This window comes from Charadrius vociferus, unplaced genomic scaffold (genome assembly GCF_000708025.1).
Source record: "Charadrius vociferus isolate BGI_N301 unplaced genomic scaffold, ASM70802v2 scaffold104, whole genome shotgun sequence".
Lineage (NCBI taxonomy): Eukaryota > Metazoa > Chordata > Aves > Charadriiformes > Charadriidae > Charadrius > Charadrius vociferus.
Genome location: NW_009648255.1, coordinates 5,112,367 through 5,135,859, shown reverse-complemented (window position 1 = coordinate 5,135,859; position 23,493 = coordinate 5,112,367). Strand labels below are relative to the sequence as shown.

The following is a 23,493-nucleotide window of genomic DNA, read 5'->3' as shown; positions in this document are numbered from 1 at the left end:
GCAGTCTGTTTACTACTTTTACAGGAACAGGAAACGATCACATTTTCCAGATGTAGTTCTTCAACTCTATAAATTATCATCAAGGTTTGCCATTTGCATTATTCAGAGCTGCACACATTCCACTCCTGTCTCATTGATCAAGTCAGTCTTTGGACTGTAAAAAAATTACAAACAATGGATTTGCAGTTTTTTGCTTTACAATTCACTGGAACAAGAAACAGTTGTTGACATGTACACAATTTTATTTTAAGGACACGGCAATCACAATGACAGAAACGGAACCAGTACTTTAATACTGTAAGCTTTCCTCTGGAAACTGACTTGCACACAGTTAGATCTGAAAGCATTTTAAACAATATCTCGGGGGAAAACACAGCAAACCTTAAATATATTAATTTCAAACTTCATGTGCTTATCTCCTCCTTTTGGTAGGTGGTGGCAGTTAAAGCTCTTCAAAATCATGACCACTTGTATTCAATGCTTCGGGATGCATTACCCTTCCCATGAATAACACAGTACCTGTGGAAAAAACGGGAAAGACGGAAGGGAATGAAAGATGTCACAACCAAAAGGAAAAGTTGGAGTTATAAGATGAGGAATAGTAAGTTCTAGAGCACGTGGTGCACAAATTTTAGAACTTGGTAGCCATGAAAGACAATGGATCAACAGCCCTAGAGAAGAGGACCTCTTCGCAGTCAGAACTGATAGCGTAGAGAACACCAGTGAAATAAATTCTCTGCATTTCAGTGCCCCTCTGCTTACTCTGAAGGCTCGATTGAAAACCCACCAGAAATCAACACCAAGGTTCACTTTCATTTCAATGCTTCTGGTGAAGGCCCATGAAGTACCACCTCTGATGTCAAGCGGTTATGACACAGTACTGGTTTCTAGGCTGGGGGGCTCCCAAGGTGGCAGGTAACCTTAACTGGAGCGTGAACACCTCATCAGAGTAACCTTTACGATCACTTCCGACCCTCACCCGCCTGAGCTGCTGGACAACGTTCCTCATCGAATTAAAAGTGAGCCCCAGAAGCTCCACACCAATCAGTTAATGATTACTAATAGATAGATTGAGTTCACAGACTTACTCCACATTAGAGGAACACAAGGAATTCTCTATATGAATACTGCTCCCCTATGCTATTTAATCACTATTTACATATTTCCCATTTTCTACATTTCTATCTAACCCTTTTAAACACAATAATCAATCGTGAGCACTTAGGGTATTCTTGAGAAGAAGGGTAACCATCACAGATTTTTTTAAAAAGGTTTCTAACCTTAGATTTCTAGATTAGTAACGAGCTTTCAGGATTTAACTATAGTTGTTGGCAATTCCTCTTTCTACATGCAACAAGGCCTGCGCAACATTAAGAACTGCCCCAAGGCCACCAAGCTCTACTCTGTTCTGATTCAAACTTTTCTTTTTGGGGAGATTTTTGTATACCGGGTAGGGAAAAGGTGCGATACCCTCCCCCAGATACATTTTTGCCTAATTATATGTTTACGAGAGCAAGGATACTCAACTTAGTTTTGGTCAAAAAAAAGAGTTTGTATCATGCCTCGCACACAAGTGACCCTACCTAAGCTAGACCGTAAGCACTACTGCAATCTAAACGTTTAATGAATGTTGATACCTATGATGGGGATCTCAAATACAGAAAAAAACCATCAAACTGAACCTATCAGAGTTTGCTTGCAGAACACGTGACATACCACACCACAGAGACCTAAATGATAGTCTGTGTGTGCACAGTAATGTTTTGTCACCCAGTCACATCCACATCATTAAGACAAATTACAAATACAAAAGTAAGGAATTCCTTAGTTATTGTCCATTTTGCTAGTGAGTGCTGTTCTCATCCCTTGCCTGACAGAGAACACTTCAAGAGCATAACCGAATTATTCATAGCTGTAATACCTGTCCATTATGCAAATCGTTTGGTACTGGGAACATATCTCACTGGTCTTACTACAGCCAAGCTCTTACGGAATGCAATGATTATGGATATTCAGGGCCGTAACACTGTGTTCTTTGAAGAAAAATGGTGAATTTTTCTTCCCTGGGGTTTGTAATCACATAATTGTGAATATTTTTCAGGATTATGTCAGATTTTGGTGTCTTGCTTGGAGAAACATTAAGGGGACATTGAAAAGGTCAGTCTTTCTATATTAGGTATTTTAAGACAAATTAAGGAAAATTCGTAATACAAAGCCAGTTCATTGATCAAAATAGATAATTTTCTTTCATATACTTCAGACGTACTGTGAAAAATGTCAAGGAGTTTGTAATATTCTCACCTGTTCTTCTGTTTCTGACCAAAAAGAAAAAGGGATGATCAACTATAACTTGGGGATACAGCACTGCCATTCTGCTAATGGCAATCATTCCTAAAGGAAAAAGAACACAGGCATCTTGTTAAATATCACTGCACGTTCTGCTGCTCTTCATGAGAGATACTTGTGAAGCTCACGAGCAGACACTGAAGTTCCACATTCACAGAACTAAGCGTCACCAAGAAAGAGCATGAAAAATCTAACTGAAAGAGACCTACAGAATAATCGCATGCCTATTTATGCTTTAAGAACGATTAACAAGGGAGAGTGGCACAATTTCCCAGGCTGAGCGAGTAGCTTATAAATTATAAAATCCAGAAACTTAAGAGGAGTTATGACTCCCGCTCACTTGCAGAAAGAAAATGCATTACACCAGACAGCACTGCTGACCTGTTTTAAACAGCTTCAAGCCTGCAGTTGATAGTAAAAGGTAACCCTTAATAACTACGGAATATGCAACAACTAAATGGGCTGATCTTGCAGCTTTTAGCTTGAGTCTTTGAATAATGCAGAGGCTGAAAGTAAAATTAACTGAGAATCAATCAGAATTTGGCTCTTTGTTATTTTTATTTGGAGGTGCATGGGTTTCTCCAGGACATTATTAACATTTCCCAGTGTTTAGTTTACTTTTACATGCTCACTGCACTGTTAATAAAGACACATGCATGCCAGTAATGTCTGTCTGTATTAACGTTACAATTCAACCCAGTTACTGATATCCATGACCAGGGAAGTCATTCTTCCTTTCCTCAAAGACTAGTACAAGTAGAGGCAGTTAGAAATGATAGATATTGGCAACAAACATAACCTGTTTCCAGGAAAAGCATGTGATAACAAAGTAAACCAATCCCCATGCCTCCTAGCATTAATCCTGGCCAGCTATGTTTTTGCATTTAGCACTTCCCAATGTCTGTATACAAGCTTATTAAAATGCAATTGCAACAATTCTCAGCTCTTTCTAACTATTCTGGACCAAATGCTTCTGACTGTCTCAATTAGCAGATCAAAAATTACAAATGCTTAAGTTCTATAAAGTATAAATTGCAGTCTGCACCCTCCTGACAATCAGAAGCAAAATAAGGAAGAAGAGGTTTTCCACGGGATGCTCAAAATTCTTTGTGAAACATACCACGTTAAACATGCTAACATTTTTCATTTCCAGAATTCTCTTCTGAAAAGCAGTATGCTTGCTATGCTGTGTCTTCAGGCTACGTGCTATTTAGCTTTCCTGTCTGTACAGCAAGTCAGTTTTAAAAAAATTAATTAACACTGAATAACCAGACGTTTGTTTTTAGTTCTGCTTTTCAGTCAGGTACCTGAGGCAGCAGCAGCTTCTGATCCTTCCTCATTAACTTCTAGAATTGCCTTGTGAAATGCCTTTGCAAGGTAAAGTTCTTTGTTATCTGGAGAGGAAAAGGAAACATATTTCAAGTGGCTCAACAGTAAGATTGAAGTATTTTAAAAAAACCCAAACCACTGCCAAAAACCCCAACACTATTGTCCACCTTCTATACCAAGTAGGGAAGGATAAGAGCTTGTGCATAGGAGTTGCATTAAAATGCCTCTTGAGAATACCTTTACTGGCACCGTTTACCTTGCTTAAATTTGTAGTACTCTCCTACATTATGGGTATTAAAACAGTTTGGCACTGCCTAGAGCACCAGTACACCAGACAGAATAAAAGACGATCCTTGAACACAAGATTTTAAATGCAACCATTGGGAAAAAGGATTATGAGATTATATGGCAAATGCTTATAAATAAAGAATTTTATTTCTGCATTAGGTCCAATACAAACTTCCTCCAAGAAAACTAGGTATTTTCTTTCTTCTTCTCATTATATTTAAAAGAAGCTGAAGAGAAATATTTATTGCAAAAACCACCATGGAACTAGGTTTTCTCAGTCTTGTTTTCCATCCTTCTTTGTCACTATTCTAATTTCAGTCAAAACCTAATCCTGCTTAAGTCAGTGGATGTTTCATTACTTGTCTTCTGTGACTAAATGATCAGACCTATTGGAATACCCAGCACCTTGCAGGAAGCAAGACACGCAACACCATTTAATCTGTTTGAGTAACTTTCATCAGACAGACGTAACAAGAATTAGATATACATTTAATGTACCCGTATAAGATCCACAGTAATGACAGAGCACAACTGGCAGTTAAGAAAGGAATAAAAGCTTTCTCAACAGAGAGATGCACAACCATGAAAACCTACTCTAACCGCCCCAGTGAGACAGCTATACCATCTTGCATTTCTGATCCTTCACAAAACATGTTCCAACACCAAAACTCTAGCTGAAGGCTGGCTAAGGAGGGAAAGCTTGAGACTACTCATGGAATTGTTACCCATTTATTTTGGTTCTCACAATAGGCACTAGTTCTAAACCTAATGCAAGCCAAAACCACAAGAGACAGCAGTTTAAAATGTCTGTCCCCAGCAGATCTCATTACTGCTACATACACTCAGAACTGAAGAAAACCTCCTAGTTCAGCTGCTTAACTTAAATCTCATTAACAAAAGCCCCAAATCATTCCCTTTGGGATTGTGTGTAGTAAAACATACTAGACTGCTAAATATTGTACTACTTCTAGGCTTCAGTTCCAAGCCTTCCATAATGCCACCTTGAAAGCTAGGATAAAGCTAGGATAGTTTCCACCGTGTTACTTTAAAACACGGGACATGCAGCATCTACTTATCTTGAACACTAAGCACAATTCTCACAGCTTTTGTCTCCTGAACTGTTAACAGAAAGGCCACCTGAAAACACAATGTGGTCGCATTCCAACACTAATGTCACCTTTAAGCCTCAAGCATTACCTGCAAAAAATAAATCACAAGCTAACTAAATACTGCAATCAAGTGTTAAACAGTCATCCCCTAAGGCTTCCATGCTATTATGGACCCATTAAGACTCAAGTTTTCAAAAAATGTTTTAGAACAGAGACTGGATGTGGAAGAACATTTACACAGGTGACAATGGATAGATACCTAAGGCAAAAAGGGTGACATCAGCAATTCCTGTTGTTCCTGTCTCACATTATGTGTGTATGCTGCCTTTGTAAACATGTCAGTTAACAGGATCCTTGGTAAGTTTATTGGTCGCTTCTGCAAATTCTACCTTCCAGGCTGCTGTATTTTGCTATCCTTGCTTGTGACCATTGCAAAGCTCTATTAAGAATTTGAGCTATACAACACATACCAAAAGAAAACAATAATTTTGCAACCTTTAAACAAAAACACTGGTTTGGAGTTCCTTAAACGCAAATAAATTTTTATGTTTAATAAGAGACAAAGAAATGCCCACTTAGCATCACGTATTTTGATCACCTTTTTTTTTTTTATTTTTTTTTTTTTTATTACAGCATTTAAGCTGACTCCTGTGACCTGTAACATTCACGGCAATACTCTGTATTTTTATCCTGAATGCTTTATTTCATATAGTGTGGTGCTGCTTATGGTACTCCGTGGTATATTTCTGGTCAGAGCACTTGGCACCTTAGAAGACTGGTCTCCCGTTTGATGAGCTTATAGACAGCGTAAACTTTAACATTCACCATCAGGTGTAATAGTAGGCCTACTTGTAAATGTATTCAGGAACTGAGAATTAAAAAAAACCCAACAATATTTTGTTAAGTTGACAGGAATAGAAGAAATGCCACTGCAGATGGGACCAGTATGTCCAATCAGTCTAGCACACTGCTCCAGCTGTAGCATTACTGTTATTTCAGAACAAGATAGAAGAAGCCTTACAGATGAAACTACAGCACAACTTACAAAGATCCTCTCACCCAGCATGTGCCTTATGCCCTGAACCAAGTTTCTAACCCTGAGAATATATAAAATGCCTTTACTCAATGTAGTGCAGATAGTTCTGGTTGCTCTGAAGCCTTTTTTTTTTTTTTTTCAAATCCTACCAATCTCATGAACTCAAAGAATACCCAGAAGATCTCTGTGGTTGCGTTTTCCACAAGAGAAGTACTTTCTCTTTGGTTTCAATTTGTTTCCTTTCACTTAATTGGATATCTTTGTCCTTGGATAGTGAAAAGAGCAATTCCACATCCCAATTTACTTTCTCTAGACTCTTTTCTTCATATTGCCAATCACATCCCTCTCATTCATCTCTCTCTGAAGTGAATTAATCTATTTTCATATGGAAGCATCATAATGCCATCAAGTATTCAGACATTCTTCTCTTTGCTCTAGTTTTTGATTATCAAATCACTGACGGCAATACTTCAATATCATATACATCTTGTCATTATTATACATCTTTCCTTTATGGCTTTTACTGTAGATAAGGTGGGGCTTACCTGAGTATCTGCTATCATGTCATTTTTCTCTAGTAGCTTCTTTGAATCTGGATTTTCATAAGAACCAACATGATTTGATTGTTAGCATCTTAGAAAAGTCCCAAGGAGATGTGGTATCAAAGTTGAAGCTTTCTGCAGGACCCTAGCCTAGATACCCATTAATGTGTGGGAGTAATCTGAGACTTACTTCTAATGTACACGACTCCGTTAGCATCACATTTCATTTGTCATTACACTCCATATGCTTGCAAACTCCTACTCATAGCTGCCAACTGGTTGCTCTGCAAGTCTCATTTTAAAAAAACATGCAGGTTTATTGGCTTTTCTAGCTTAGGTTGTCACAGAAAAATTATACCTACCTCAGTCAAGACTTTGCAGAACTATTTACTGGACTGGTGCTCATCTAAGTACTTTATATTGTGAAAGTTAGTTGTTAAGATTACTTCACTGCTTACTGAAATGCAGGACACCTTGACGTTAAAAGCAGTTGCCATTTTAAGGCGTTATACAACAGTAAGAAATATTATAATCATTTGAAAGGGAAGGAGAATTTTCGTATTGAAATTAGTTCAAGGGTAAATCCTAAGTGGTGTCAAAATCCTCAAGTAGCAAGTTTACGTGCGGTGTACATTATAAAATCCCAAATACCAGAAGTTGTTTCAAGATTATTTTGAACTCCTGATGGAATCACAGGTGCAAGTAAAACCTGTCAAAGTCTTTTGCTGAAAGCGAGACTCAGAATACATCCAATTAGACAGCCAAATAGGAATGTCCTCCGACTCACCTGTGTTAATTGACAAAGAACTTAATTTCTGCAAGACAGTAACATTTAAAATGTGCATCTGGATTAATACTTTCTCTTTGGTTGCCCATAATCCAGACATCCTAGAAGGTAAAGCTGACTCATCCATTTCCATTTTTCAGATTGAGTGCAAAAGGCAAAAAATTCTAAATATTGAAAAATAAGTCTGTAATCCTGCAATTTGATTTATACCCACTAAGCCCACATAGAATTTCACTCAACTCAACAATCTGTGCCTGGATCTGATTACAAGATTAGGGCCGTTGTTGAAATTGCAGAAGGCTTTCCTTGACAATAATCCAAAGGCAAGAGCAACAGGAGAGGGGGAGGAGAGTATTTTTAAACGCAACAAAATTTCTCAAAAACCTCCTTATGTTTTCCTTCATGATTTGTATATTCCTAAATTAAGTGTCCAGACAAACATTTTGTTCAAATATCTGCATTTAAGGTTTCATGAAGTGCCAAATTTTCCAGAGGGCTGACACCGACATGCATGCAAGCTTCCAGCTTCAACTTCCCTGTTACCTGACGTGCATTCGGGTATATGCAAAAGCAAGCTTTCAACAGTTTTCTTGATGATTTTTTCCCCCTTCCTTCTCCCTTTCTATTTTACATTGTAAAAATTAGAAGTAGGAAACATATTGTGTATTTTAATTACTTAAAATTTCATCTTCATAGCATCAATAGGTGGGTTTTTATTAAAGAGATTAAAAACATTTTCTTATTCTTAATTTATGAATGACCTTTTCATCACCTGGTCGCACATACTCTTTCAAGCGAAAAGCAAAAATGTTACCATAAAACCAATGAATTCTCTCTACACACTGCTCTATATTACTTAATAAACAAGATAATCTTTAAATGGCAGAGGAGTTAACTCGGCCATGCAAAACATGGTATTTTGATTTTGTACAGTACAATTGTCAAAAATATAAAACTTTAACCAAGTCATTAGTCACATGGATTAAAACACAAGCATATTCCAATCTTTCTGCTAACCTCTCGACTACAGAATTAGTCTCCGATATATAGGTGAACTTTACATTAAATTAAATAAAAGCCAAACGCTGCCTTTGTGGTTCAGTCTCCCCCTGTGTATTTTCCATTCTGCTTCATACTTTTCCTCAAGTAAATACTTTTCTATATATAGACCAGAACTTATTGGAAAGCTTAATTTTCTTTGGGGTAGTAGAGAAATTGGAGGTGTTTTTCTTCCAAAAATTGGTATTTTTAAAGGACTTTTCATTTATTCAAATTCTTTTTCACATAAGCCAACACTAGCTTTTCCCACAATTTCAGTGGAAAAGTGAAAGCGGCACAACAGTGGAATAAGCTATACAATACACTATAAACGGCATTTCAAACTCAGCAAAAGTGAAAAGGATATGAAAATCGCAAACGTTTCTGCTGTAAATTTTAGAGGAAGATTTGCCTTCATTACTGCTATTTTGAATAAGCCACGCAGATGTGATTGCTTCCAGAGACAGAGATTTAAGAACAGGTATTTCCCATCAGTTAAGGATTGATCTGGCTGATTAGGCAGTAACCCACAGAGAAAAAAAAATACAGGGCACAGTATACAAGCATAAATTACAACAGCAATGATAGCAATCTTACACTGGTGCATGCTTCTAGACAGAGAACAACCGGGTTTGCCAAAATTCAGGTCTAGACAGACCATGCTAAATACACTGCTGCGTGGCTCCTTTTGTTACACAAAAATGAAACAACTGCTCAGGCAAAGATGACTCAACTTCCATCTTGTGCCACCTCAATACCTTTCAGGAGGTATTAAAAGCAGAAATATCTAATTTCCACCTGAAATTCTAAACGTATTGCGTATTTTAACTTCTGAAAATAAACTGTTGACAATGTATTGAAATAGGCAAGCAGCATATGTGACTAAATCGCTTTTATCTCAGAACTCTTTCTTTCCTGTGCTGCTTCTGTACAGCAGTTATCTGGGGAGATGACTAATTGTACAACAGCTTAATGCTCTTAATGCTGTGAACAAATAGCCTTTGGAGATAAAAGATGACAACTCCCTTGATGCGTGAATCCATTTGCCATAAAGGCACTGAAGCCATATACTGCTCTAATGTGGATCTGCCACTTGCATAGTATTATACTTTCTCTACGTTTCTAATGAGATCCAATTCTGAAATACTCAAAGTGAACTTTCCCAGGTCAAAAATCCCCCACCTCACACAGAAACCCTGGTGGATTTCTCCCCTGTGCCAACTCCTACAGTGAGCACACACTCTTACATTATGCAAAAATCCCAAAGGATCAAAAACTTGCTAGCAGGTTGGGGTTTTTTTCCATAAAACCACTTTGACGATCCTGTCAGTTACCTTTAGGTGGTTTTAGTACTTTCTCATATACCTTGAGAGACAACACAAGAGCCTCTTACCAGACATCGCAGTGAGGTCAGCACTACTGCTGAACAGCTCTGTAATTCCCAGACCTCTCCAGACATCTTTCATATCAATTTCCTGTTCTACTGTGAACCTGGAGAAGGTAATAGAAAATTACAAAAAGCCCAGAATGTAAGCAGCACTTACTGTTATTAGAAGGTTAAAATTTCTAGGTAATGACAACTGCAACACCAACGTAAATAATGTAAAGTAGAAGATTCGGCACCAATAGTATAGCATAGCGGCACCTTCTACACAAATGCTTACAAACAAATTAGTTTACTCTCACAGCTGGATTTTTTTTTCCTAATGCAGAAGCAATCAAAAATATGCTAATGCTATGTATAGTCCCTGACCATAAAAACCTCACTGCAAAATTATGCAGCTGCTAATGTAAATGCTTACTTTTTATACAAAAGGTTTACAATAAAAACTGAATTTAATTGTACACATACTAGAATAGAATATTAAGTAAGGTAAAGGACAGCAGAAATTTCACAGGCAAAGAAGGAGTCTCAAAGTGAGAAAGATACTCCATTTTTATTTAGATAGTATAAGCAAAGACCAGCAGTTATGAACATGAATATAAAGCATTTCTGACTCAGCTTCTAATTACTCTGGTGGCAAAGTTTTAATTGGGTTTTGATTGTGAGTAAAGAACAGGGAAAACAAATAGTTGTTAGCGCAAATGCAGATGTGAGTATAACCTGGCAGGATTTCAGGGTTAGCTTGTAAGCCGTGTTCTACCCTATGTTACTATGCTGGAAGGACAAACTGAGATTTATCCTGAGGGCAAGGGTTTGGGCAAAAGCTTGTTCCATTTCGAAAGACTTCTTCTCAAACATTATGAAATTTATGCCTGGTGTCAGTAAGACAAAAAAGATGCAAGTCCTTTATGTATGGCCAGAAACAACCTGGACAGCTGGAGAAACAAAGAAATACGTCAGAATAATAATAAGAATGGCAGTCCCAACAAGAAAATACTAGAAGTCTACAGACAAACACAAGAGACTAATAATAAATGTTTGTTATGGGTGACTTATGGGTTCTCTGTAGAGTGACTAAACAAATTATTAGGGATCTAAATTATGCAGACAGTGACTGGTTATAACTGTACAACACAAAATACGTAGCCCGTAAGGTGCTGTTAGTTTCTCCAGCAAGCCATTCAGTCAGAAACAAGTCTGCAATTACACCACAAACCATAGTGAAGGGTCTTACCTGTGCTAGAACCAAAAATAAAATAAAACGTGCTTCTATGCAACTTCTTGTAATAATTCTTTTTCAGGACTAAACTTCCTCAACTACATGGAGGAACGCGTTCTTTTCAGAAGAATGTATAGGCCAGAACTCTGAGCAGAGAACAGCTGACCAAGAGCTGAGATGTATGACGCCTCGGCACATACAAGCCTTGGCAACTTGAAAAAAGATAATCTGGGTACCAAAGGACAGCTGGAGGAGAGTCAAGGGCATCTTCCTCACTTACAACATTTACACAGAAAAATCCAATATGCAATCTACATTCATAATGAACATAGAAATGCCATAAGAAGCCAAAAATCTATGATGGAATAGATATTAGTCATTACCCAGAGAAGAATCTTACGCATATTAAAATAAGATCTGGAGATAGTTCAGGATTGATAAATCCCTGGTGGCACCACAAGTCCAGATGAATTCCAGGATACTCCTGGAATAAAAACACAAGAACTGATTCCTGTGACTTTATTGTTCTGGCAGTTCTCAAAAGAATCAGAAGAGACCAGCAAAGATTTATGTACTGGAGGAAGCTTATGGTGTTCTGGCATATTCTGCATCAATAAGCGTGTCAGCATTTAAAAAAAAAATAAATAATTAAAAAGATGGAATTATCTTAATGAATGAGATGTAGGTACACAGGCGAAATGACCTGAAAACAGCCAACAGGATTGTAGGAAATGGAAATGTGTCCTGTTAGCATTCTTCTTCAAGAGGAATCATCATTCACTCTCCTCTTAGAAATCTGTGGACACTCACACTGGTCAAGAACTACAGGCAGGAAGCTCACAAGACCTTCTGCACAATTTTAGCTTTAGGGTAAGAGACAAATCTGCAAGTTGCTCACTCATTCAGATTTCCCAATAGCTTACAGGCTCCAAAACTAGAGACTAGTTTTACTCTCACTACACACTTGTTATGCAAGTCCAGATTTATTTTAGAGACCAAAGCAAAACCGCTAAGAAAGATGAATTACGACTTCATTCCTGATGCCAGCGTTAACTAGAGCTAAACACTACAGAGGTTCTGTCTGTGCACACTGAATAAATCCAGAAATATTTCCTTCTATTTTAAAACTATTCTATAACATTTTGAAAAAACACATCCAACTGTACCTACCTTGCAAACATGCAGAAAAGGCAAATTAATATTAAAATGCATTTTATAAAAATTTCAGAGTGGTGTATTTTTCCCTTTTTTGGCTTTTATTTCACCACAATTAGTATTAAATGTATCAAGCTTTCAAGATAATTTAGCTATTAAGTAGCAATGTCAAACTAATAAAGAGCATTGGGACAGGACACAAGCAAGAAAAATCTGCATGAAAAGCCTATGGAAGTGAGTTCCTGCTTTTTATCACAAATAAAGTAGATCAAAAATATCACATCAGCTGTATAAATACCACACTATCCCTTAATGAAAATAAAACTAACTACTTCCCTTCTCCCCTATTAATTTTGTCATATGGTAAAACCCCACTCTAAACCACTATTCAAATTTCTCCCCTAGTATCTGCTGAAGAGCAGTGAGAGTTACAGATACGCTATTAATGATATTTCAAATATTTTAGCTGACACCAAAACTAGCCTCTTCTGAAAAATAATAGGGCTGCTTTACACTTTGAAATATAATTTCAGGCAATGCAAATGGATGTAAACATTTGGTATGAGTTATCCTCCAATCATATTTGGATTTCTTTGTGTTCCTTAGACGGTGATGTAGGTATTCAAAATCATAGCTGATGACCTAGAACACAGAAGAGATGTTCAATCTCATTTTCCAAGCCAGGCATTTGCTGGACCTCCAGATGGAAATGCCAAGCTACATGATACTAGCCCTGACACATGGTTATTTGCAGTATTTGTGGCATATAATGAACCAAATGTTCCTATTTTTCTCCACAATCTTTTATGCGCTTCCGATGCTAAAAACACTACTGAAAATCACTGTCAGTACTTCAGTATCAGAAGTCATGGAACAGCTGCAACTGGGAGCAATAAAAACCACAAAGGGAAGTCTAGGAAATCTCAGGCACAGAAGAAAAGATGAGGTATTCACTATAGGACCAGAACAGAAAGACTGGTCTGTTGAGTCAAGAGGAGCACTTCTGTACTTAAGCAGTTCTAGAAGGTTCACCAACACATGTGTTCATGGATATATGCTTCTACAGACCTCCTTAGAAAGCACTGAGCCGAAAGATATTCATAAGGGATAATGACTGCCTATCAGCTGTTAGCCAAAGTCAAGGAGAAGTGAAGATGGGAGTTAGCTGTATATTTATTTTTTACAATGTTCATTTGTAAAGTCTCTCTACTTCCTACATGCAAAATGCGGTCCAAATAGCTGAACAAAAATACATCCCCTGATTTCCACCGTCTTTGGATCTCTCCCACATGAAATGAAGAGCAGAATTCTACCAAGGAAGCAGAATTAGATTGAGAAATTAACAAACAGTTCTCTGGAAGGTTTATCAGAGAATGATGGTATTTTAATGAAATTTAAAACTTATACAAGCATTAGATTAAAATGATGCATTTATGTAATCAACAGTTTCCTTAGTTACGTATCTAAACCTTTAGGTTTTGGATAGAGCATTAACTTTAACATACCATATCAGGCCACCTTTCTTTTATTTTACAGACTTTAAAGACAGAAGAAAAGATGGCTTCATCTTGTATGATGCTCTGCAAGCCTTCTGAAATGTTGACTTTTTTGTGAAGATTAGGGTACACTTTCTAGTTACACAACAGAAGTGAACTGGAGCCTAGCACGATTCATTCCAAATGCTGTAATTTCAAAAATTATGAAAAGTCCTGAATGAGTGAAAGCAAAAAATTCTGAATCACTCTTTTAACTTAGCAAGCAGCCTACAATACAAAGCTGCCAGCTGATATCAGTTCCAACATTTTGGTTGGAATTTCAGCTAGGTTGTCCTGAGGTGCTAGAACTGGCCTGCATGATTTAATAGCCTGAAAACAAAAAAGCAAGCAACAAAAAAAAAACCCCACTAACATAAAAACAAACAAAACCCCCCCAATACAGCTGTTCTGACCAGGTGAATAAAGACAGGCTATGTATTTTTCTCTGGCAAGGTCCTTCTATCCAGGGCTAACTATGGGGTGCAGAAGTTGGCTAACTGCATTTCAGTGGGACAGTTTTATGCCTCTTCCATGATTGCATCTTAAAAACAATCAGCACTGGGCTATTCCTCCTGAAAATGGGACTGAAGAGAGTATGTAAAAAAAGAGAGAATGTCTGGAGTTTTTGTTTGGGGTTGGGTTTTTTGGTTGTTTGTTTTTGGGGTGGGTTTTTTTTTTTGAGAGAAAACTTTAAGCTAAAATAACTTATAATTTCAACACTAAGGCATTTTTAAGATATTTTAAATGTACAAAGAAGAAAGAAGGTCATTATAGAGAGCCAGGCATACTGGAATAATCCTTAAGAGGAGATCTGCAGACTGTAGCACTATTATTAGGTAACACTTCCTCCTATGCTCTTCAAATAATTTATGTTAGAGAGACAGCTTTGTAAATTAGATTCATGGTCTGTTTCACTCCTATGCAAAAAGTGGATTAAAATGTTGATCACTTTAGTCTGGGTTAAGCTGGAAACAATGATTCGAAAATGAAAATGAGAAAGTATAATTTAACAATTCTGTACAAATCTCTCCTTTGCTATTAAGAGGAATAATACACAATTTCATTTGCACACAGATAATGCAGACAGAAATTGCAAAGTTGTGATTAACTCTGCTTTAGCTAGTTATTCAGGTCCTATTACAAATGTATAAGTTTAAAAAATGTTCACTTTATAATTGGATAGCATCTTTCAGGATATAAAAATTTAATTTTATTCCACTGCTTTCAATTTCTCAGTGGACAGAGCCTGCAGGCCACATTTCATAACATGCCTTTCTGAGTCACAGCATAAAATATTTACGAAGCGTTTATTTAGAGCATTGGTAAAATCCTGTAAATCACCTCTGAATCCCTAATGGAAATCCAGCACTTTGGGAGCATGCAATTAATCTTTGGAATTTTTCTAAGGAAACTGCAGTATTACTATATGGAATTTCAAGCTCATGATAGTTATCGTTTAGAATCTGAAAATACTGAAAGTAATCAGCACCTGGTTGTACCCTGTTTTGCCTTTGTATGGCCTTAATTCACAACTGTTTACCAAGTTCTTTGAGGTTCTTAGATAAGACTGACAGGCATAACAACTAACCTGAGGACAGAATTAATAAGGACATTTTATGACCACACAAAACCTAAACCTCAAACTCATGTCTGTGAACATGCTTACAGACAATCCTGGAGTCTCTGCTTTTAGTTAAAAGCAAACAAAACCCAAAACTACCTCAACTTAATTCAAGTCACAAACATAATTAATGTTTTCAATTACATTCATGTATTTACCTTTAGATACCTAAGCTTCTTAAATTTGGAAGATAAATTTCACAGATTCCCTATATAATCAATGGAGAGAGACTTCTGTTGTGGATCTCCCACTCTAGAAATTCTTTGAGGGAAGATGTCCAAGTTCAGCACCTGATGAACAGGCTGTGAAATGGGAATGGAAAAATCCTCAATATTTTGCCCAAGCCTGCAGAAGAAATAGCCCAGGAGAAATGTTCGTCCTCTGCATCTTAGTGGACTGTTAATACTAAAGCTCCTGGGACCTGAAGCTCCAAGAGAAAAACAAACAAAAAGTCAAAGAAATAGTGTAAACTATGTTCAGTTTGTATAAAACCTGCAATGCAGCTCTTTGCTGCTCTTCCCTGCTTCTTCAAAGGAAATGCTCCGTAAAAAAGAAAGGAACTTTTACTAAAGGACAGAGAGAAATAGCCCCAAAATGCTGCTGTTCCCTCACCACTCTGACTCCAAGCATAACAGCTTTAAAGAGAAGTGGAATTCCATCTCAAGTTGGAATCAGGGCATGCTGACAGCACCAGTGCATCTCAACCTAATTTATCCTGGCTAGCTTTGTTTTATTGTGTTCAGCTGCAGTTAGCTTCTTGAAAGCGGTCTTTCAAGAAAGGAAGCTGATAAACTGCAGGGGTTCTTGCCCTGCTCTTTACATGTGAAATATAACAAACTCAGATCTCCAAGTCACCCAAAACCAAAGAACTATTTTAATGATTACAAGGATTCACTATGGTTTATTTTTTTCTGCTGCCATGTAAACACTGCACAGTGCCACAAAAATAGAGTAAGTAGAAGTGATCCACATCAAACTTGTGCCATATTGTCATTTAAACACTTCAATGAAATCATTATGAATCACTTGAAAGGCATCATGATCCAACTATACATTATTAGTGACATTATTAGTGACATTTAGTAGTAAACAACTCTGTTACTAAGTCAAGCGCAGGGCAAGCATGAAAAATATTTGAAGGCAGATGAAACAGAATTCTAGGAAAGGTAAGCAAGTGGTATATGTGAGCAAATATGCCACTAAGCACGCACAACTTATGCCTACAAATGAACTGACAGAAGTTTCATCCTTTCTGGTAGTAATGTCTTGTCATTCTATTGCTGCTCTAAGGAAAAAGAAACCACTTTTTACAACTAAGAAAAAAGACAAAGGACATAAATTGAGTGGAACTACCTCTCAACACTCAACCATTTGTATCTACACAAACACACACCATTGGAACTTTTAAAATTAGTAGCACATAGAAATCTATTTAGGACCTAAATGAAACTTTTTTAGCTTTTATTAATTCAGACTTGCAGTATTTCTATGGTTCCTGTCTAAACGGAACTTATCCATAATCAGTTCTGCAATACTCTGAACATCATTCAGGGTGGATATATTCCTGATGATGAAATTCGCCTTTCTGGAGCTTACATACAAAAGGCATGCAAATGCAGTGCTCATCTGTTGCTCAACCAACCATCATTCTGCACTGTGTGCCCCTAGGGCTTTCTTGTCAAAGCAGCCTTCACCTGGGTGCTACATAACTGCAGACATGATCAAGACGTTCAAGTTTTACCTACTCTGTTACTCCAATCAATTTGAATGCAGTCTTTCCCCTTCTATTGACATGGGAGCACATTCTCACCTTGGTAAATACACTTCCACTTTTTGCTTCTTAACAGAATTAGCCCATTCATTAATCAATGAGGCTTTGACCAGCGGTTCCAATGTGACCAGTGGAACTTCCTGTCTGGAAAGAACGATCATCATACTAATCTCATCTCCCTCATATGGTATTTCCAGAACTTGATAGATACCACCTGCTTCATTGGAGCCATCACTGAACTCTCCTACAAAAGAAAAACAACAACAAAAAAAGCTATTAGAAGTATTTTCTTTTGTCTTCACTGGAGACAGGGGAAAAATAGAAGGCTAATACTAGGCAGTATTTACTAGATACTTGAACTAAAAATGACCCTCTTTATTCTATTCTGTATAAAACTTATATTGGTTTCTTCATCATAGGATTTGAGGCTTACATCTGCTTTCCTAAAGCAAACAAGCTTATGCAATCACACAGTTCGCAGATAATCATACCTCTGAACCTATTACCCAACTTCCATTGGTTAGACAGAGAGACGTCTAAGTTATTAAGGCTACCAAGACTTTCATGGAAATGGGCAGAGTTTTGTTTTATTCAGGAGAGATCATTTGTCAATGATGAGACTGAGTGAAATACTGCCAATGCTAGATGCTGTAGAACCCACTTGGAGTTCAAGACGCTGTAGAACCCATTTGGAGTTCAAGCTCAAGATAAAATAGTTCTGCTGTTCAAAGAACCCCTATTTTACCTTTCTAAAGATATTACAACACTAATGAGCAACATTATTCATTTTAATATTTAGCACAGCACAAGAAAAATACTTTAGTGAGCAGGACTAGCTCAAGAATTGTAAGCAGGTTAGATATAACGGATAAACATTCTGAAATTCACTACGTGGCAACAAACATGCACCTAAAAAAGTAACCAAGAGAAAGGACATTATAAATATTGCTATCTAGTTATAATACACAAGCACACTCATTAGAAAAAGACATCAAAATCAAGAGTTTCTTCATTGGGCAAACACCACGTTTAAAATTCTAGGTGAAAGAACAGACAACAATACAAATGAGTATTACTGCAACAAACCTACTAAGGGAAGACTTATTAGCTTTAAATTGCTAAAGCTCCAACTCACCGTAGTAAAACTCTCCCTGCTGGTACATCATTGGAATCTGCACTTCGCTTTCATCATCTTTAGTGAAAGAAAAAGTCCTTGTATTTTCAGGTCTGAACTGTGATTTCCAACTGCCTTTAAAGTAGATTGCGTTGATGAGAGCCAAATGAGTTAGAGCACCAAAATCTCTTGAAGACACAAAATCTTTGATCATATCTAAGAAGAAAACCAACTGTCAGTCTGCATGTCAAATTCAGCATTAAATCAAAACTTAAGACAGCTTGAAAAATGCAAGAAAATAAAAAGCTGTGCTAACATGTAATTTCCAATTCAGATGTTCCATTAAACCTCAAATTAAACTGCCAGTGTTTTGTAAACCTAAATCACAGTGTAGGTGCGTAAACCCTTCCATCGAGGACATGTTAAGTCAACTGTGTCTTGATCACTATTTAAATATACCCCACAATGAAACCAAGTGGAAAAGGGGTCACATAGGAATGTTTACACTGGTGCTATAACAGAGTTCAGCACTATCATCTTAAGGTCAGAACTTCTACAAACTTTGGCTCCAATCCAAAGAAGCACTTAAATGGGTGCTTAATTTGAAGTGCATAAGTATACCCATTGGAACTTCACCTGGGCCAATTCTGAAGGAAGCATTCAGTTTCAGTAACGTCCTACTGACTTCAAAGTAAGGACTAAACATAAAAAAAAAACCCAACATAAATTCACAGCATTTGTTCCACTGACGTTAGCTCTTGAAAAGCAAAAGAGAAAAAACATCTAGCATCTGCTCTATTCATGGGAGGTATGTCAGCTGAGCATGGCAGCTGCTTTGCTCCTACTCCTCAGTAAGTCATTTACATCATCAGAAAACAGTCTGTTACCTGCTTTAGCTCATCTTAAATGGCTTGCTTTTCAGCAAAATAATGTTGACTTTGTTTAATTTGGTGCACTGACCAGATTTGTCACTATTCTTGAAAAATTACATCCTACTTCAGATAGCTTTCTTGCTCACTTCTATTTTTAACTGACATTGCAATACAAGGTGTTAAAATAAACACATTCCTCAGTCTGATTATTACTTCTTAATCCATGGTTTAAAATACAGATTATTTTTGCTTTCTGGAGCATATGACACTGACTAACTGGTGTGAAATTTGCATATCATAGGATAGTATTTCTTCTGGGTTGCTGTCTGTACTTCATTCTATCTAGAACATTCTTAGAAATGAGATGTGATCCACACTGCCATACTCACTCTCTGTGGTTGGAAAAAAAAAAGTAAAAATTGAGAAGGAATATGCTTCCGGTTTTTCCATTTCTATTTGGTACACCATATTCCCTTACATTTTATAGCCAGATCTTATTAATACACTAATGTAACGTTAAGAATTTTTCTGGCCAGAGAAACCTTGACAGTTATGTTTTCTGCTCCCAGCATCCCATCATGCTTAACATGCTGGAATTGGAAACCTGCCTGTCTTGTACCCCTTTCCTAATGAGAAAATAAGCCTCCTCCGTCAGAGCTGGCAGGCAGGAGAGAATGAGATGTAGTGGTCAGAGACTAGGCTGAGGGACTGTTACTATCGCAACCTAATGCTAAGAGACCCACAGCTGCCTTTGTTAGCTCTGCACAGCTCCTTCCAGGGCAATGGTTATGAGCTCAGTCAGCACATGTGGCAGGTGTTAAGCAGGAGAAGTTGCTGTTCTTTCTAAAAGAAAGAGAATGTTACTCTTTCTTCAGACACCAGGTTTCTCTGAAAATACTCTGCAATCTGCTGCACCACTTACATTCCCTCTATTTCTGTAGCTTGAGATAAAGGGCAGAATTTATTACGACTATAATAGCTGCCATTTTCCCTTGGAAAAAATAGATAATTTCCAAAATGGAATAAAAGCATTATACGAGGTGTTTTTCCACTTTGGCGCCATACATTTCCACAAAGCATTATGGATTCCTAAATACTCAGAATGGATTCTTAAGTGCTAAAACTACATGGTGATGTGTTAATTCCTTACAGGGGATTTCGATACCTTCAAATTTACAGTGATACAACTGATGTTAGAGTCAGATCCCTGTTGAATTACTCTTAAAATATCAACCTCCAGAGTGTGTCAGATGAACCAGAATGAGATTATGCTTTGATCCCTGCAACGGGGGACTAACTTCTCTCCCATACCTAGAGACTCTGCTTGTATTCAGAAAGTGTCACATCTTTGGGATTCCACAAGCAAAGCAAGCACTATATCATGCAGATCTCAATATGCGTATTTACAAAGATTATCTTTTGCTTTTACTCCCCTGCTGCAAATTTTTGTTGTGAAATTCTGTTGACAGTCTTCCTAAAAATCAACTGCTCTCTCAACATTCTATTTAGTTTCCTCACATTGGAAACGATTAAATTACAGGGTCTGATATTGTGGTTCACAATTATTTTTTGTATTGCTTAGCATTCTATTTCTCAGTACCTTGTAACTATAAGTTCCCCAGGTAACTAGTGGTACTCTACATATCTAACTTACAGGCCAATAACCCCTTTGTAGACAACTCTTCTGCAGTTAGCAATAGTATTTATCTTTTTTTTTTTTTGTAATTTAATACCAAAACCAGTATTAAAATACTATTAAAATGCCAACCGTTAAAACATTCTCCTTCAATACATGTTACAGGTACTTTAAGATGGTAAGACAGGGGAAAAATATTCAGATAGATCCTACTACTATATGATTAGCAATGGCTCATATTACTTAAGACAGATCATGCCTGCACAAGACAAAAAATATAATTTCACAAAGAGCTGATACTAGAATTCTTTTTATGGGAGGAGATATTTTAGTCTCAAATGGAACAGATAAAAGCCAAGGCAACATTTCAACAACACTGTATAACTTTGGAAACACAAACACTTACTGCAGGAAGTATATAAAAGAATCACGTGAACTTACTATTTGTATGATTCTCCACCCACTTGTTGATGTGGGTAGCTACAGCTGCACTTTGGCTGAAGTCTATATTCTCAACTTCAGCTTTAAAGTATTTTTTCACCAACTGCAGAAATTTGTCACTGATATGAAATCCATTCTGTACATAGAGAGAGTTAGCAATATTCAGAACGTAATGACTTTCTTCAGTAGTTGCCATATCAGAAAGGTCCTTCAAGAAGGTAAACTCTTCACCTGAGGAAAGCAAAACAGGTTAAGTGTTTCAGCAAAGAAAGTTATAGCACGTTTTTTCTGCTAGAAATTCACAAAGACATTTTATGCAAACAAAAAAAAAGGGTTTTTAATAAACTTGTTTCTAAACCTACGCATACCTTCAGATCTGAAAGAACAATCTACAAGGCAGAACATATTATTTAGAGCTTATTTTATTCTACTACCTATAATTAGCGTGATTAAAAAGACATTTGGATCCCATCACAAACAAAGCTATCAATGGTAATCCTTTTAACACCAAAAGAGCAATTAAATTCTGATAAGTCACACTTTTATGTTTTGCAACCACAAATCTTTAACAGAATTTTCATTACGTCCTAAAAGCCATTCTTCTAAGAAAAAATGAACTTCAAGTTTTGAAGCTAACAACTTCCCCATAGACTTCTCTCTGCAAAAATCAGCTCTAGAATTTCCCAGGATCCTGCGTGGGGTAGTACAGAATCATTTGCTTGGGTCATGAGGAATCCTGAGTAGGACTAAAGTAGTCTGCTTTAAGATAGGAAGCTTGTACTGTTGCATCATCTACCTGAGGCTGAAATTTACAATTAAAAAAATCCAAAACAAACAACAACTTAACAATTGAATGCAACGATATATTCCATGCAGAAATCATTGGAATACTTACACTGAATACCACTCATATGCAAGAACAGTGAATGGCCCAGCTCAAATCAACTGCCTAACTTCTTCCATTATTAGCTAAGGGATAATTTATCAATTATTTTAGAGACAAACTGGAGAATTAAATATGTGCTGCAGTCTTCACAGACAGGCATCATCTCTGCAGTGGTACTGTCGAACACATCTTGAACGCTGTATTCAAGAAATTCCTCCCCAAAACTCTTTCACCGCAGGCTTAAAGTCCAGCACATTATATGAATAACGAAATTTCATTCAGGTTTCAAACCAATTATTTGACATCAAAATTCATAGAAATTGCCTCTTCAAAGTAATTTTTTGCCATTCACTCATCCCCTCCATTTGCAGTCATATTACAGTTGCTTTTACTAACGGAGTGTGCTTGCATTCCACAGCACAGCACTACATCCACACGCATAACGTAGCTCATCCCACACTACAAACGGGACGGTGTGTGGTGCGGTGTTCTCTGCTACAGAAATGCATCCTGTTTCTCAGAAAGGCTGATGGGAACATGTGGTGTACCGTGCTGAAACAGCCAACACGATTATATTTCCTAAATTAGCCTGTATGGGACATTATGCAATGCAGACAGAACACTGACGACACAGAATCAGGATAAAAATCCTACAGGTTCTACCTACAAGAACCAAACAAGTTGTGTCAAAGAAAGAGACATTTCCAGTTAAATTACAAAGATTTTCGAACTTTCTTATAAGCAATATTGCTAAAACTACTGCCTTCCCTTTCAGGTTTCATTATAATCCCTAAAAAGTATGTTCTTAAAATTCTTCTCATAATTCTAGAGGAAAAGACATGCTTATTTTGCAGATGCAAACTAAGATCAACAGCTAAGTGCAACTGCTTGAGATTCAGGTGCCCAAGCCAGGGTTGTACGTCAGCATCTCTCAGCTTATGCAGAGTCCACTGAAGCATGCTTCAGCATGCTCAGGCCATCAAACAGGATGCCAAGAAGCCTACTGATTAATAAATAACCCATGGACATGACCAGGCCACTTCCATCATTGTTCAGGCATTGCCATCTGTTTCTTTAAGACAAAAAGCCCCACAGTAAAACATGACTAAAAGGCCTTACCATTTTTTAAGCTGTCGAAACCCAAGGAATGTCGAATTTCTTTCAAAGTGGTTCCATGGGCTCCAAGCTCTACCATTCCCATGGCTATTGCAATGCTCAGAGGAGAGAAAAGAATATTCTCATCTTCTCTTGCAGCTCGCAGCTGATTGTAAACATTCACAGAAAGCTCAGCAATGGTTTCATCAGGAAAATTTGTCTTGAAGGCTTTGCTTTGCAAAACAAGCAAAGACAACAGTCCAAGGAAATACATGTCTTGAGATTCTAA

At 37.2% G+C, this 23,493-nt stretch overlaps 1 protein-coding gene across 1 annotated transcript; it reads right to left on the bottom strand.

Annotated features, from left to right (window-relative positions):
- Positions 1-221: 221 nt before the first annotated feature.
- Positions 222-23,493, bottom strand: SERPINI1 (serpin peptidase inhibitor, clade I (neuroserpin), member 1). The gene is made up of 8 exons (XM_009884421.1): positions 23,229-23,493; positions 21,224-21,454; positions 18,296-18,490; positions 17,200-17,404; positions 9,869-9,966; positions 3,654-3,740; positions 2,302-2,391; positions 222-519 (listed from the first exon to the last, which is right to left on the bottom strand). The coding sequence occupies exons 1-8, from the start codon at positions 23,476-23,478 to the stop codon at positions 443-445; spliced, it is 1,233 nt and encodes a 410-aa protein (XP_009882723.1). The 5' UTR covers positions 23,479-23,493; the 3' UTR covers positions 222-442.